The sequence below is a fragment of the Argiope bruennichi genome, chromosome 9, assembly GCF_947563725.1.
Source record: "Argiope bruennichi chromosome 9, qqArgBrue1.1, whole genome shotgun sequence".
Classification (NCBI taxonomy): Eukaryota; Metazoa; Arthropoda; class Arachnida; order Araneae; family Araneidae; genus Argiope; species Argiope bruennichi.
In genome coordinates this window covers 1,510,014-1,527,388 of record NC_079159.1, presented here as the reverse complement: position 1 = coordinate 1,527,388, position 17,375 = coordinate 1,510,014, and the positions used below count along the sequence as shown (strand labels likewise).

At 28.7% G+C, this 17,375-nt stretch overlaps 1 protein-coding gene across 1 annotated transcript in view; it reads right to left on the bottom strand.

The window, feature by feature from the left end:
* Positions 1–3,457: 3,457 nt before the first annotated feature.
* Positions 3,458–17,375, bottom strand: part of LOC129984045 (synaptosomal-associated protein 25-like) — an 82,281-nt gene continuing 68,363 nt past the window's right edge. Inside the window, exons 6-8 of the mRNA XM_056093808.1 lie at positions 16,070–16,198; positions 13,337–13,481; positions 3,458–10,550 (exon numbers count right to left, since the gene is read on the bottom strand). Coding sequence (XP_055949783.1) covers positions 10,485–10,550; positions 13,337–13,481; positions 16,070–16,198 — 340 coding nt within the window. The 3' untranslated portion in view covers positions 3,458–10,484. The remainder of the gene's footprint in view (positions 10,551–13,336; positions 13,482–16,069; positions 16,199–17,375) is intronic.

Below are 17,375 nucleotides of genomic sequence, written 5' to 3'. Positions count from 1 at the left end.
TAAGGAACTTTGTTTGCACTAAAATAAATATATGATTATTAATCGGTCAATAATGTTTATGTAAACACTTGTATTGGCGGAAAAAAATCACGCCAAGCTTGCAGCCAAGCACTTGCAGCACATTTGAGATTAAAATAAAGCAAGTAGCAAAATACATCAGTTTAAATAAAGCTTCATTGAAATATAATGGGGAACGGAGAATTCTGTTACAGCGAACACAGTGCTGTTACAGCAATTCATCTTGTCCTACACCAAAATAGGGTTGCAATCCCTCTATCAGTATCTCAGCTCTATGGAAGTGCAGCGGAGAAAAAGAGAGGGGAAAAAATCATGTAGCTTAATCCTTTTTTAGATAGAACCGACGTTTCCGGCACTAAGGGGTAGTTTCCCTTGAATCTTGTCACGTATCGGAGGATGTCAGTTCGGAGAATTATTCAGTAATATGGATGGATTATGTTAAAGACAGCAGTCGGCCACAACAAATCCTGTGGATATTGCCTCGTTCAGTGGTGGCGGGGTGGTCGGCTATGCACAAGTCTTGTCTCATACTCAGCAGTCAATACAAAATCTGAGCGGATTCTTACTGCCAGGCTTTGAGCAGAAAAGTTTGTGTCTTTATAACATAAAATGTATCAGAATTTTGTTTATTATTATTTTTATTAGGGAAAGGTAAGGGAATTTCTGAGAATCCTCTACACTAGAAATTTCTTCCTTTTTCTCTCTCTCACATACATATATCTGGGAGGAGAGGACCAAACTACCTTATGTGAAAGGGGACCAATTGGCTGTTGATAAGCCAGCAAAGTAGTCTTGCTGGCAACATTTGATCTGCAACATTTGTGAAAACGGGGTTAAAAATAAACAGATCCTAATACATTTAAGGCCGCATTTCAGAAAATCCCAAATTCTTATTGAGCAAATTTTTCGAGCAAATCGATTCGATTCTTATTGAGCAAATTTTTTTATTATCAAGGTTAAGACGGCAGATAAAAAAAAAAATCCGTTTCAATATAGAAAGTGATTTGCAGCTAGAAAAGTAGTTTACCACATTTTTATAAAACATCGGCATTAAACCTTCTTTTAAAAAGGTGCATTAAATCACAATAATTATTATGTAGCTTGGTTAATTTGACCATTTTCAATCTTAGTTCGTTGACAGTTCGAATTTTTTTGTCTCTTGAATTTCCTATTAATATAAAAATTTCGTTCGCAAGACGAATTAATTTTGTTTAGTTTAATAAAGTCAAGACAGCAAATTGTGTATATGTTTTGAATTTCTGATTTTTTTTGTTAGTTAAATGCAGCCGTATTTATGTCCATAGTGAATCATGAAAAAATAGGTTTTTAATTCCCTACGCAACTTCACTACCTTCCAACGTATCCAATAAAAGAAATTCTTATTTCCTAAGTTCTTTTAAGTTTATTACAAAATTATTCAAGTTTTTATCAATGAAAATTATTTCTTTATAATATATTTATATTATTACGTTATTTTTTAAAAAATGTCCTAAATTATTTATTTATTATCTGTTTGTTTATTAAAATTGTAAAATATTGTTAATGAGTCACTCTTTGCCCATTTTAATCTAAAATGCATTGTTTTTTTATTGCTACCCTTTTACAAATTTTCTAAACTTAAATTTTTAGGTATATTTGGATTTCAAAGAGTCAAGTTCAACTCTTTTGATGATTCCGCATTGCTGTTTTTACATTATTTGATTGAAAAAATCTGATTTCGTTTAATATAAGTAAAAATTTTCTTTAAATACAAATATAAACTGCTATTAGATGCCCAAAATAAAATAAATAAAAAATAGGAAGGAAATTTTTTTAGATATTTAGATGAGATTTTTTTTTTTTTTTTTTTTTTGTTTTTGTTTGAAAATTATAGATATAGTAATGAAGAATGAAAATTCAGTTTGAGTTGAATTTCGAAACAGTGTTTTTAAATCAAGATAATTATTTTATAATTATTTTTTTTTCTTTATGATGATGTTGATAATCTGAAATAAAATGATTTGATTCTTTTTTGCAGGAAAATTTAAATAATAATAAAAATTTTGATTAAAATCTGGAAATTATTTGTTATTAAAAATGAGGTATTTGAAATATAATATTTATTTTTCTTTCTAATGTGCTCCGGATGGAAATGCTCAATGGATTTAATAAATGGAATGCCTTAAATAATAATTTTACTATGCAACTTGGTTCGTTTTTTTTGCAATGCAGTTTTCACTGACTTCTAGCGAGGAAGAGTTCTAAAATTGTACATGCGTGTATATTTCCTATAACTGGGTACGATTAAAATTTTTTTTTGAATTTGATTACAAATTGATTATCAATTTACTTACATTTTGATACCATTGGAGTGATACCATGAGGTAGTGAATTTAAAGAGAAAAAATCATTTTAAGATTCCATGATATATATAATAAAAATTTAAGACTTAAACATAAAAAAAATTGCACAAAAAATATCTATAGCTTAATTTACTAATAGATGTGCCTTTTAAAAGTAATTTTTTTTTTGTTAAATTTATTTTATATTGACTGGGTTTATATTCAAAGTTGATTGGGAATCAAATATAATAGAAAATTGTTTCCGATAGGGTTCCATATCTCCTCAGGTGGGCTCTGACAGCCAGCAAGTCGCGGCGCTGTGCTGCGTCATGATATTTCAAAGTAGAAAATGATCCATGCTGAATACAAATAACAATATTAACATTTATCAACATCAACTTATTTTATAGTTTATCCTAGGAGCATTTTAAAGGAAAGTAAAGAAAATAATACGTTTAATAATAATATAAAATAAATAATAAGTCTGTTTTGAAGTGTAAAAAATAGACAAAATAACCGGGCTAGCATAAGCAGGCCAGATTATCAGTAGGCAAGTGCACCACATTGCACAAAAAGATCTGGTCATTTTTATATTATTTAATTGTTTCATACGAAAACTTACTTATTATATGTTATGGTTCATTTTGGATTTTATTACTTCATATAAGCGATATTATTGAGTGAATATTATTTGTTGCAGTTTGAGATTTGCTACTTTGCCCCCTTTTTTTTTATGTGTCATTATGTATTGTGACAATGATTCTGAAAATCTATATTGAACATTCTCCTTTCTTCAAAAGAGAAATGCTATATTCGAATTTCACGTCTTCGATATCTCCTCGTACGTTCAGCAGAATTTGTAGTATGCTGAAAACTGCGGCGCCATGAGGAGAAGCATCAGAAGTACCAGGAATGAATGAGCTGTGCCGTTGCGTTCTCGTGTGAAACGTCACTCGGTAAGAAATATACGTTTTTGCAAATAGTTTTGTTGTTAGAAATATTTCACCAAGACTCTGGCATGTTTTGCTGTGAAATCCTCTTCAAAAAGGAGACAAAAATGATTTCGAAATCAAGGTGTCTACGATGTGTTTGAGTAGGAAGAACAACACATTGCAATAAACATTTGGAAAATTAAATTTATTAATGAACAAAATATGTACAGAAATTACTTAATGTAAAATAATACTATTCTAACAAAAATAAAAAAAATATCTACAAGATAATACTTATATACAATCGCTACTTTCCATACAGCCACAAAGTAAGAGCTTTCACCTTCTACGCACAACGCATCAGTTTCACGGAATGCATGTACATACTTTCTATATAAAATTAAAACTCCAGAGATAAATCAGAGCTCTTTAAAAAGTGCATTCAATGGCAAAGCAAAATATCTCCTTATAGATTTCCTTTTGCGCGAATCACCTAAAAGCTAATGGAGTGAGCAGCACTCGTTTCGGTGTTGAATAAAGCCATTTTTCTCTGATTATAATTATTTACAGCATATCATAAGAGTTCAGTTTCACTCTTTTTTAATTTCATAAAGAAGGAAACGAGTGTATATATCATTTTTAATTTCTGAAATTCTATTCATGTACTGAACCTGCGGTGAACCGGTTTTTTTATCCATTATTCCACGATAATGGATAAAATAAAAAGTGACATTTAGTTTATAGCTGAGCAGTTTCCAATCATTATTTCAGTTAAATAGCAATCAAATAAAAGTAGGAAATTTGTTTTTTAATAAACTTAGTTCTTCTGTAGCACCTGCAAACTGCCCAATTTTTAATTTATCAAGTTATTTAAACATTTTATCCTTTTGAAATCTAAAATGTAAAGAGAAGTGCACTTAATATGAAGTTTAAGAGATATTTGCTTAACTAATATAATTCGAAGAATAATTCCATCTACGCGATTTCTTTATTCTATAAAATACATAGGTATTTATTAATAGCGATTTCAGAGCAGATATTTATTAAGTTCAAAAATTTCCAAATTCGATGCCTCATTTTATTGCTAATATAAAATGAAGCCGAATGAACTAAATTTTGTAATTTCGAAAGCTTTAGTGAAAGACAAAATGGGCTTTGTTTTAATGACCGCATATTTAAAATATTTATTTCAAACATTTTAATCCTGATCTTGCGCATTTTTTCTATATATTCTATTCTTCGTATATTCCGTATATTCTATTCTTTGAACAGAAAATTATTCATCATCTATGATTTATTATTCTTCATTATATGTTGAGTTCTCTAATTAATAAGTGAAGATTAAAGAAATTTATTTCTCTTTACGAAATTAAAAGTACTTTTCGGAAGAATGTACAATTCTAATTTAGATGCTTTCAGTCGAATAAGAACAATTGCCTCTAAATGTGCAATTGATTTCTCATATAAATTCAGTGAGTTCCAGATCGAGAATTCTTTTTCTTTTCCTATTTTTCCCACAAAGAATTGCAAAATAAACTTGTGCTGGTAATCATAAAAATGAAATATTTTTATCAGTGATCGATGCGCGCGCATTTATTTATTTATTTTTACTTTAATAAGAGAAATTCAGTAAAAAGCAATTCACAATTAATATTTCATGAAATTATAATTATTTTTTGAAAAAAAAAGTCAAAAAAATTATCTGAAATATGATTAACGATTAGCGTGTAAGAGAAAAAAACAGGAAATATCGTGATTTAAAAGGTTCATAAATTATTCACGCTTTAACACTTCTCATTCAATACGACCTTTCAAGAAACAGCACATATTTATTGAGTCATTGAATAAAAAAATACAATATGCTAAAAGTGTCATATGTAGCGAGATACTGACTGTTTTAAAAGAAGACCTAAGTAGTTTTCTAAATCAAAACAGGAGGGGGGGGGACATTATTAGTTCCAAAATCGAATGTTCTATTTCAGTAAGCTGATATCAAGATGCAGACTGCATGGAAGTTTAAGATATCAGAATTTCTATATATTTTATAACTACTACCCGTAGCTTAACAAAATATCTATTATTTAACAATGCATTATGGCTATATGATTTCTTTGAAAAACAAATTATAATATTAGACTTTAACAGCAAAAATATCTCCGCGGGCATTTGCCTTGTCCATATTGTATGCTTACATATTTGACTGATTGAACGGTAAGCAATTCTAAATGAGTCTTTTATACTATCATAAAATATGTACATATTTCGAGGCTTTTTTTTCAATTGACTCTAATTCTTATGCAGTGTATTCGAAAATAAAATGCTTCAGTAAGGAAAAATCTCTTTCTCTAACTGAAGGAGAAAGAACCAATAAAAATTTTGAAATTTCAAATGATTAAAAGAAAGAGACTTTCAATTTTTAGCCCTGTTTCTTTTAAAAATATGGCACGCTTGCACTAGGTTTAAAATGTTTCAGATATTTCATATTGTAGGGTAAAAAAATCTAAAGTTCTTATTTAACTTAGTATTACAAGTATATTAAAATCATTGCCTTTAAAATCAATAAATTCGTTGTTTCTGGTGCTATAAAAAACTCTTTCAACATGTCATTTTAAAATTATGGAAGAGTAGCTTTAAATTTACAGCTGGAAAAAATGAGAAATTTCGGGCATTTCAAAAGTTTTTTTGGCTCATCGATTCTAATTTAAGGTTTCTTTTTGAACAATTTTTTTGCCAAATCGTCGATTGCTCTCGAATTTTTCATTTATTTCATTTGCTGAATAAACTTCTCATCAAACAAAAAGTTATTTATGAGAAAACGTAAGAAATTTTAGTGATTAATGAACTGTTCAGAACGTTCACTTCATCATTTCCTCTTCTGAATGCGTCGACAGAACTCTTCCTATTCTTGATCTAATGACAGTATTCACATCACTAGCGGAGTTTGTTTGTATCACATTAGAAGATAACTGAAGCTTGTAAGGGAGATCTCATCGTTCATCTGTCAGGCATTTCATCAAACTATCACAGAAATGTTTTTAACAAGTAAATATCCCTTCCAAACAATATTCGAAACTAACTTTAAAGGAACGATTGAATACCACTGTTCTTTGTAACGAATTTCTGACACTTTTTAAATCACTAATTCTTCAATGAACGAACAGCTTCGTAAGCTCTTACCGAAAAGATATGCTAACAAGTTCGTCATAGTTTGAAGTTTAACGCATGAGACGCTACAGACATAAACTTAGCAAGATAAACACAGCAATTTATGCAACACTTCGTTAATTTTTTTTTTTATGTTGCACAATGATAGATTGGAATTCAAAATTTTCAAGATGAACTTCAAACAAGTTGTAGTTGAAAAAGTTAAATATAGGAACAAGTAATAAAATATAAGAATAAGATAAGAAGAAATAATCGTTGTAAAAATAAATAATAATTGTTATTTCTTGTGATAATTTTATACACTTAGATGCACAAATATTTGGATGATTAGTTCTTAGAAATTAGAACATACAGATTCTTAGTATAGTTAAGCTTATTTTTATGTATAGTTTGAAGCTGTTGTTACATAAGTTGCATAACACTACGTCATATGAGCAACTCTTATTCAATCTAAGGAAGTGACACAGCGTATCCACTACACAGTGAGAAATTACTTTTTACTTTGGTAGTTTTTTTTACAAATATAATAGATAAAAGTTTCAACACAACACATAGAGAGGAAAAGTTATATATTATATTTTTATAAGACTTTTTTATATAATCTATGTACATCATATGACACTTGTGAGATCACGGTTTTTTTCGGGTAGCGACAGACCTAATTTAGTAATCAGCAACAGCATCCAGTAAAAGAAAGAAAAAATTTCTTTCAAAATCATCTCGAAATATATTATAAAAATTTTGTTTACAAAAGAAACAGTTTAAAAAACAAAGCGATTATTTGATGTTAGAAAAATTAAGTTGAAGGATTCGATTTCGATTTTTCGAATTCCGATTATTCGATTTCGATTATAATTTTAAAAAAATCCACTTTTAATTTACTACGAAATAAAGTAAACGATTCTTTCATTGACTGAAAGAAATGTATAAAATGTGCCATCATTGACAGCCAAAACTGAAAAAGTAACTTTGAGGGTAATTTCTGCAGTCGTTGATTTCCGTCAGCGTGTCGCTACGCGCAACAATTTTAATATCACTTTGCTTTCTGAGCAAAGACATCATAAAGTGATGTTATAAATGGATTTGCAAACACTATACAAGGTGCACTCTCTGGTGGAGACACTACACATCCTAAAACAAGTGTGGCTTCGAAGACGAGTTTGTGCACAAAATATACTCGGCAAGCTTAAATACGATGACTCTAAACTTTAGTAATTGAAAATCGCACATCACTTTTATTAACTCACTAGAATAAAAAAAGGCGTTCATTTGAATATTTATTCAAAATGAAGCTATCTTTGTACAATTTTTTTTTTATCTTTAGATTTTTTTCATATTATTGTCTAGTTTCGCTGTCTTAAAATAAAGATAAAATGCACTGAGTACTTGGTACACAACAAGAAAACAAACAAATTGAAATACAATATAAATTAAAATTAAAGCAAATATTGACTGTAAAAAACAATTTCACTGAAAGTATGCACCTTGTATATTTGGTCCAGGCGTCGAAAAAAATAATAATAAAACATATAATAATAACTCATTACTAAGAATTAATAAATATTGTTTATTTTTCAGTTAACAAAATCATTGAAACTATACCCTTTAACTTCGTTAATCTCTTATGTATCCTCATTTTAATGTAGTTCTGAAAGTTTAAATAGTAAGTGTCTTCTTTCTAATCATCTATCTAATAGTTGTGCTTCGTTCATTTTCTCACACTTGGTTAGAAGCCTTTATTTTAATATTAAATATAAAGTAAAACATATCTATAATTGTAAATAGCTATCATAGGATATCGTTTCACATAAAGTTATAGGGAAAAAAAAGGAATGATTAAAAATTTCTCTTATAAAAAATTTTGAAGCTTCGAATTTTGAAGATTTTTAAATAAATTACAATTTATGTCATCAAACAAAGAAAAAAAAATGTCATAAACTTAAGTCATCCTTCCTATTCTTCTAGTGTTATCATCTCACAAGAAAAGAACCACTATCACGTTTTGCAATTAAAAAAATTGAAAGCAATACTAAGATTAAAGTATTTATTTTTTGCGTTCATATTTAGCCCGTGGGAAATTTACTAAAACCTAAATTTATATTTTTGTAGAAAAGAAATAATTCGTGTTTAATTAAGGTAAAGCAATTCAGAAAAGATGACCCAAGTGTGAGAAACGTTTTTAGGGATGTAAAGGATTAAGTTCAATGATACTGAATGTATACTTTTGTCTATCATGCGTATGTACAACAAATGCAGTCTACCAGTATTAACACCAAAAGCACCTTCAATACGGGTGCCATGAAGTATTTTAGTAAGTATATTTCGACACATTTAAAATCACTAACACAGATGCTTAGATAAAGAGTAACAGTTTGAAAGCTTTCGTTAAATGTTTTTATACATTAAGTATACAGGAAAAAAACAATAAAGAAATGAAGAACGAAAGTTTCGTCTAGGCACATTCTGTCTTCACAACATGGTCGCGTAACATATTTTATATATATAAAAAAAGAATAAAAATGACCTAACCTAAAGAATAAAAAAAGATACCACTGGACAACTTTCGAACGATCATTCACATTCACATTCAAATAACTCTAAAAATATTCATTCATATTTTAGAATTTATAATTTTCAGGATTGTGAGACAAACGTTATTTACAGAAAGGGGAAATATTTTAATAAATAATTTTGTAATTATTTAATCAATTTAATATTTTTTGAAATTATTTCATCTTTAATAAAATTATCGTTTGTATGTCAAGATTCAGGCCTATTTATTTCTATTCAGGTTAATTTTAGTTTTACATTTTAGTACTTGTGAAGCGTTTTTATATGCAGAAATGAAGCTATTACTTTTTGTGAAAAATGCATTATGATAAATAAAGTGAAAATATCTGAACTGTAAAGGAAGCAAAGGCGTGCTTTGTCTCCACGCCCTCAGCATAAAATCTTAATAAAAACAAATAATGTTTGGTATACACCTAAAAATAATGATTTATAAAAATTTACAAAATAATGAAACTGTTATCTTATCAAAGTAGCATAACTAGAAGTTTAAAATACTATTTTTATATCAAAATTATTACATATTCATTAGAAACACAATAGGTATAATTTACCATAAGGTTTTATATAGAAAAGAATAATAATAATATTTTTTTAAATTTTATTTCGTTGAATTTTTCGTCCAAAGCACTGTACAAAATTAAATATTTTATTTCCTTTATCCATCCAAATATGTTGTCCAATGTTATCAAACAATATAAAAGACTTTATTCCAACTAGCAGTGCCTTGTGTTTAACAGTGAACATACCAAAAGGGCTCCATTTTAAAATACATTAAGAATAATTAACAATATACAATAGTATACGAGTACATATCACAATGGTTCCTTCATAAAGTATTTTTGAAAAAATAAATTAGATTCTCTTGAAATTTTCACATTTTAATAGGCACTATCATGAAGACTTAAATAAAAATTTGCTTTCCATTTCGGTATTTCAGTTTGCTCTAAGAACTACTTTTTTTGTATTTCGATAAGAACAAATTTTTTAAAAAAGAAGAAAAAAGGTACACATTACAAGTTGGAAGAATTTAGAAAGAAACGAATATGGACGAATTCTTAACAATGAACATTTCCAAAAGAAGTGAACTATGAAACATTTATAAGCCTTCCTTCATATTTAAAAATAAAAGACACTCCTTTTATAAACTAAAAACTGTTAAAGTTTAAATCAAGTTTTTAAATATTGAAATCTATTCAGAAACAGCAGTCTACGTGAAAATAGCACAATTTCAAATTAAAATATGCAAAACATAGCATGGTATTATAAATTTTCAGTTAGAATGTGGCATTGAAAAGTCCTTGGTTTAGAGGAGCCCTTTGTTATCAGGAGAATCCATGATGGAAATTGATAAACATATCGAAACTAACGCGAAGCGTTCGTTCAAAGTCTTAGAAAACCAAAAGGATACGAAGAGAGAGTCGAGACATAAGTTCTTATACGAAAAATTGAGAAAATGTGCGACCGCGTTTCGAATGACTTAATCCTTCAGAAGTTTGGATGCTCGCTGGTTAGCCGAAGTGATTCGCGTCTTGTTGGATTCGGCCTGGAAAAAAAATAAAAAATCATTCATTAGAAATCATTTAGATGAAATAACCCAAATTGGGTTCTTTTACGTTAGCTTGATAGCAATTGTCAAAGAGCATAAAGGTTGGAGTCATTTTCTTTAACACTATGCCATGAAATGAAGGATTTTTTTTCCAACTTTCCATCATCATGGGTGGTGTGCGGCACATTTTGCTTTTATGCAGATTGCTATCGAACTAAAAGAAAAGTACCCAAAAACATTAATGACTCAAATAGTTTGTAACAATTGAGGAAGAATATGACACGAAAACGATAACAAAGTTACTGAGATATCAGTAGAAAATATCATCCCAAAAGAATATACATTATTATCAGAGGAGAGGCGAAGAGATGAGACACCCTTAGTAATTTTTTTTCAAATCCCCATTTTGGTCATCAGTTGACAATAGTTGAAATGAAATCGTCTTAACTATGTTTGTAGAGCAAAGAAAAAGTGAAATGTATAGACTCATATTTGTCTTTTATTCATAGATTCTAAAAGTACTTTAGTTTTGTATTGGTGAGCAGATAGTTCATATTATTGTTTTAAGTACTTAGCAGTTCTCTAGAGCCGGCATGTAATAATAAATAAATTTAGAAAGAAATGGACGATGAGGTTAAACAATTTAATATAAAACAATTGAATGAAAAATCGTATCTTAACAGCAAATGCCGAAAGAAAAAAAAATCACATGAGAAATTTTTTTAAAGTATCATGCATAATTTTCAATAAGCAAATTCAATTAGCAATTTTCAATAAGTTTTTTTCCCTTTTTTTTCTTTTAGATTATAACAATTTCCGCAATAACAACTATAACCTGAGAGTGTGTAAAACTATTGAAATCCTCGATCTGTCAAGTAAAAAGAAAATTAGATGCTGAATAATATAATTTCGATGGTAGCAGTGCTATCATTTAAATGCAGATGGTGCCCATAGACAATACTTCTCTTACCGAAATTCAGGAAGTAAGAAATATTTTCGTGCAAACGTAGAAATAAGCTTGTGTGTATTTACTAAAGTTGAATACAGTAGTAATTACAATTTATATAAACCAAAACTCAAAAATAATAATGCATATGTAAATATTTAATTTAATCAATCATTAATTGATTTCAAACTTCAGTTGTATGCATTTAATCGACACATTTATTTAAATCTATCAAATATTATCAGTTTCAGCTTATTATTCAGAAAAATGAGGTGTACCACAATAGAATTATTTTTGTTTATTATCATTCTTTTTTTTTTTTTTTTTTTTTTTTTTTTTTTTAGTTTTGTATTATTAATTTTCAATACTTTTCAGAGTACTTTTTTTCCTGTTATTTCATTACTTGCTACGTTACAATTGGCACAACAAGAAACTTTGAAAATAATATAATTTTCAATTAAACAAACTAATAATTTTAATTTAAGATTAAAATTAAGCAAAAATGATAATTTATCTCATAAAACGGGTACTCCTGTAAATTAGGCTGGTTTTCTGAGTCGAAAACATTCATCCCTGAAGCCAATATTTTTACTCTCTCCCTTCCCTCCCCCACCCACACACACCGAAAAGTAAGATGCTCACCCTGTTCTTAATTATTATTTATAATTAATTACAACTGAAATCAGTAGAATGGGGATGTATTGTAATGTTACAAAATTTCTCTCACCATGAATATGATTTTGCTTTAATTACATTTCTGCAGGCAAATAATACATTGAATTAAATATCTTTTCTGGTCACTAGATGGCACTACTAATGCGGACATGAAAATTTATACTGATTTTAAGTTAATACTTGTTCGATTTCAATTTGCTACAATTTGGTATGGTAAAGTAAATAAATAAAAAAAAGTTTTTTTTTATTTTTTTTTTTTTAATTTTTGTGAATTGTCATTGGCATGCTAAATTTGAAAGAGTGCAGAGCAAAGTATTCTCGCATGTTTTTTGCTCACATTAGTTGAAATTAGTAACGTAGTGATTTTATTCTTCAAACCTATTTTCAGCATTTAAGGAAATGCAAGTAACGTTTACAATTAATTGTCAAAAAAAAAATTATTTTCATTAAAATTGTTAAAATAGAAGCAAAGAGAATCCAGTAACGTAGAGACAGGGAGAGAAAAGTCTATTAGAACAAAATATTGCATTGCTATCTCTACGATATTTTGATATTTTGACATACAATGTTTTGAAGATATTGTCATAATATTGGCAAGCATTTTATGCTAATGGGAAATGCAGGAACAATACAATTTAAATACCCCGACGCAGGGTGTACTGTAGAGACAGAAAATGAATGGATTTATGACGTTTTAAAAGGAAATATGATAGGCAAAAAGAAAAGCAGTGTTTTGGTTATTATTTGAACTTCTAAGCCACCGAAGATGATTAGGAGTTTAAAAAATTCGTATTTCATCCCATGTGTAACTTCCTTGTTATGCCATTAAAAGAATTATAAATTCGGTCATACAATATATTTTATTAAACTGTACTTGCTATGCTCCTTTTTATTTACGAGGGTGTATTAAATTTATTTTGTTTTTCATTAAAAATATTTTCCTCCTCTGATTGACAAAAATGTCAACATTCAGGTTGATACCGGATGTAAGAATAGACGATACGAAGCCAGGAATCAAATAAAGTTTACACTCATATAAAGAAATTCCTTTCCATAACAGATATATAGAATCTAAAGAAATAATATATATATATTGATAAGCTGAAATGGTTTATAATATTTCATATAAGTATTTCAAAATCGTTTGCAGCAAGAAACCCACCTTGAGATTGATCCTGTCGAGCTGTCTGTTCTGTGACTCCATCTCACTTCCCATGTCGATGGCCATGTTGCGCAAGTTGCCGATCATAGTACTCACTTGCTGCATGTTGTCTTCCATCTCCTCCTCGCGAGCGTCGTTGGTGATCCTGCAAATAAGAAGCGTCATCACTAACAGTAAAGATGAATGTATGTGTGCAGTATGTGCATGGCTCATGTTTGGCACACACGCAATCATCATCAAAATTGGAAGAATAACCATTGCAATGATTCTCATGATACAATTTGGGGTATATATATATATATATATATATATATATATATATATATATATATATATATATATATATATATATATATATATATATATATATATATATATATATATATATATATATATATATATATATATATATATATATATATATATATATATATATATATATATATATATATATATATATATATATATATATATATATATATATATATATATGAGCCGTTTATTTTGAAAGTGGGGCAAGTTCATTTTTGAAAAAAAAAATGGAGATAATGGCAGTAATGGATAAAACTTGTTATGATCTTTTTATGAGTAAAAAATTTATAGTAAAATAAAATTTAGATTCTAGTATTTGGGAGATGGAAGTTTTAGCTCATAACAGTATTGAAAATCTTTTTAGGGTGTTTCTATTTATCTATTTTTGATATTGAAAATCGGTGGTTGTACAGTATTTTATAAATAATAAAAAGTATATCTTAATTTTGTGTGTCGATAATAATATATTTACTTCCAACACTGATTATTCAGTCCAGTGACAACGAAATAAATATCATTGATCACAAATTTTTACTGTCAGGATTTTCATTTCTACCGAACGATCGTGGTTTTGGCGTGGAACTATCCAGTAACTATTCAATCCAGAAACCAGTTCCTTGATTACTACAAAGGATTACTATAAAGTAATACAAAATTGTCGAAAACATAATCAATTTTTAGTACATGAAATCAAACATGGAAATTTATTTTCAACCACAACCTTTGGAAAAGGTGGTTTTAAAAAGAAAGAAAAATACCGATGGAGAAACCGTGAATTGATTAACTAAATGCTGGATCAGATTTACAAGGGAGGCACCATAGAAAATGTTCCACAAGACTTCGATAGAACGAGATTTTGAATTTAAAATTATCTATTTGTCAACACAACAAGGAAGGTAAATAATTCCAAAGGATCAAAAAAAAAAAGAAAAAAAAAGAGATTTATTACATCTGAAAAATACAAGGATATGATGGATTTATTACCATATATACCTCCCGTTCATCATAAATTTTTTAAAATGTTAAATCTTGAATAAAATTCAAATTGATTACACTTACATATAAACTGAAATATATAATTTTATTGAAATTCTTAATAAAACTGAATTGTTTGTTGTTATGTTATATTTTCTACTAGAATATTCTTGGCTTTTTTTCCCCTTTTTATCAAATGAATAAATATTTATAAAAATTTGAATAGTATTTTGCTTTTATTCTTAAAAAAAGGCTGATGCAACTGAAATATTATTTCCCAATTAAATGAATGATTATAATAATTCTTTAATTTTTAAAGTGAGGCAAGTTCATTAAGTTATAATGGAGCTCTTATTTTTTTAGTCAGCACTGTAAACACTATTGGATTATAAACCTACATTATCTGGTGCCACAAAATACAAAAAATATATCTATTAATACTTGTCAATATTTTTAAATTAATTGAAACGCGAACCTTTAAATAACTCGCAATAAGTGGACTTGCCCCATTTTCAAAATAAACGGCTCATATATATCAGTTTTGACCATGAGACGCAATCACATTTGACCATTTTTCAAAATAACACTCTTATATAGTCAAAATAAGAACGTCAACTTTTACTGTCTTCTATGTAAAGAGAAAACACGATTTTGACGAATTTCCACGTTTCAACCCATCTGAATCGGAACAACAGATTTTTAGAATCACGTCTGATTATGAACGCTACAGCTCAAAAGTGCTTTGAGCAAGACGACTGAAATTCAGTAAAAGATGTGCTCACCAAATGAGTAGATTTCTTTCAAATTTTAAAAGAAATCTCTTCTCAGTAAGTCTGCCTCTTTGTCTGTTTGAGATCAAATGAACACTATAATTATAATAAGTAAAGAAGCAGACGGATGAAATCTGGTTTCCTTATTTAAAATCCAAATCTAAATCCATACTCAAATTCGAGCTAGACTCACTAGAAAGTGAATCGTCTGTCCTTCTAAACATTTGCAGGCCTGAAAATGTGATAATTTAAAAATGAAACGATTTAAATGCATGAAATTTAACATACGACCTTTTTATTAAAATTGTAATTTTGTATCACATTTTGGTTTTAACAGGGTCACAAAAAGGGGCTTCTAAAATACTTGTTTGCTTTTATTTCAGTATACTAACCATCATGTCATGTCATTTGAAAATAAAAATGTGAGTTATCGTATCGCTCACCACCTCAATTCATGACGACACTCTTCCGCTGGAAAAAGGACGAAAACAATTTTATTATGGAATATGCGAAACACTTTCAGTGAGATCACTTTCTACTTTTTTATAGTCTCAAACTGAAATGTAAAATCCCCCCCTCCCCACTAATAAAAGTAAATGAATCATTTCTATCATCAATTAATGGTTCTACAACAAAGTTCAAGTAAAAAAAAAAAAAAATGACGCAGGTCACTCACTTGGCGATGTATCCTCCCATGGGTCCCGCTCCGTTCCTGTCATCCATAACTCGAGCTGGCTGATTGTTTACAATCTTGCCATCCTCGCTTGCTTTCCATGTACTTGCATCCTCTTTGAAATCCGAAGATCTGATGGAAGAGAATAAGAAGTTGAATTGTGACACTCTTATCACAATCAGACATTGAGCAAAATCGCCGAAAAAAGTATTTTTAATGTTACTCCAATAAGGAAGAAGAAACAGACACCGACAGATTTACTGAGCAAGTACGAAGTCTTGGCCTGATTAAAAATATAATTCAACGAAAATGAGACATATATTTGTTTGGATGCATAATAAAGTAATTATAAAGATTTTAATATAATTTAGTAAATTTAATCCAATCATTCCCTTTGTAGCTCGAAGAATATCAAAGTGATATTATAGTTCTCATCAATATCTTTAACATTTCATCTGCAACGGCACGTACGTGTCTGTCCTTCAGCTCATCAAAAGCAGTCATTGGTGGGGCAAACACTCTTTCTTTTGTAAATCTCCAAAAAGAAAAGAAATCAGAAGGAAGATATTCATACCATCGCTTTATTACATTTACTTCAAAATTGTGTGCATGCATTGTCGAAAAGCACGCTGAAGACAAGAGGAGAATTTTGTTTTATCAAAGTGAGGCACATATTTTGCTTTTTCCATCATCGACCATTTTTAGGGCAAAAAGTAAGGCATCTATAAAAATTTAGCTTTCTTGACATAAAAGGAAAACCTTCCGTTGCATAAAATAACTGCTAAAAATGAATTATTCGATGGTATCAACATTATTACATCCAACAGATGTTTTTGTAATAATTTTTTTTTATATTAAAACAAGAACTTGATACCTCTACCATATTCAGGGCAGTAATGGCATAGAATGAATAATAGTAAAAAATAACTAGAAAAAATGCAAAAAATATATCCAGAATAATATTTTCTGCCATTATCAATACTGGATAATCATTTAGTAAATGAAAATATTTGATGAGAGTGCGAAGCATGTACAAAAGTGTAAGTAAACTTAGAATAAAAGTTTTTGAATTAGAGCCTTAATACAAGAAACTGACAATTTATTGTTGCAGCATTTGGGACCAATATTTTTACAATTTGAGCATACATTTTTTTCACCAAGCAATTTTATCACTATTACATGAGTGACAAATATAAGCAGAATAATTTTGTATATAATATGTTTGAAAATTGTTAATATTTCGAAAATAGAAGAGTTTGAGCGAAATTTTGGAAAAAAGCGGTTACTGAAATATCTTATATATTTGCAG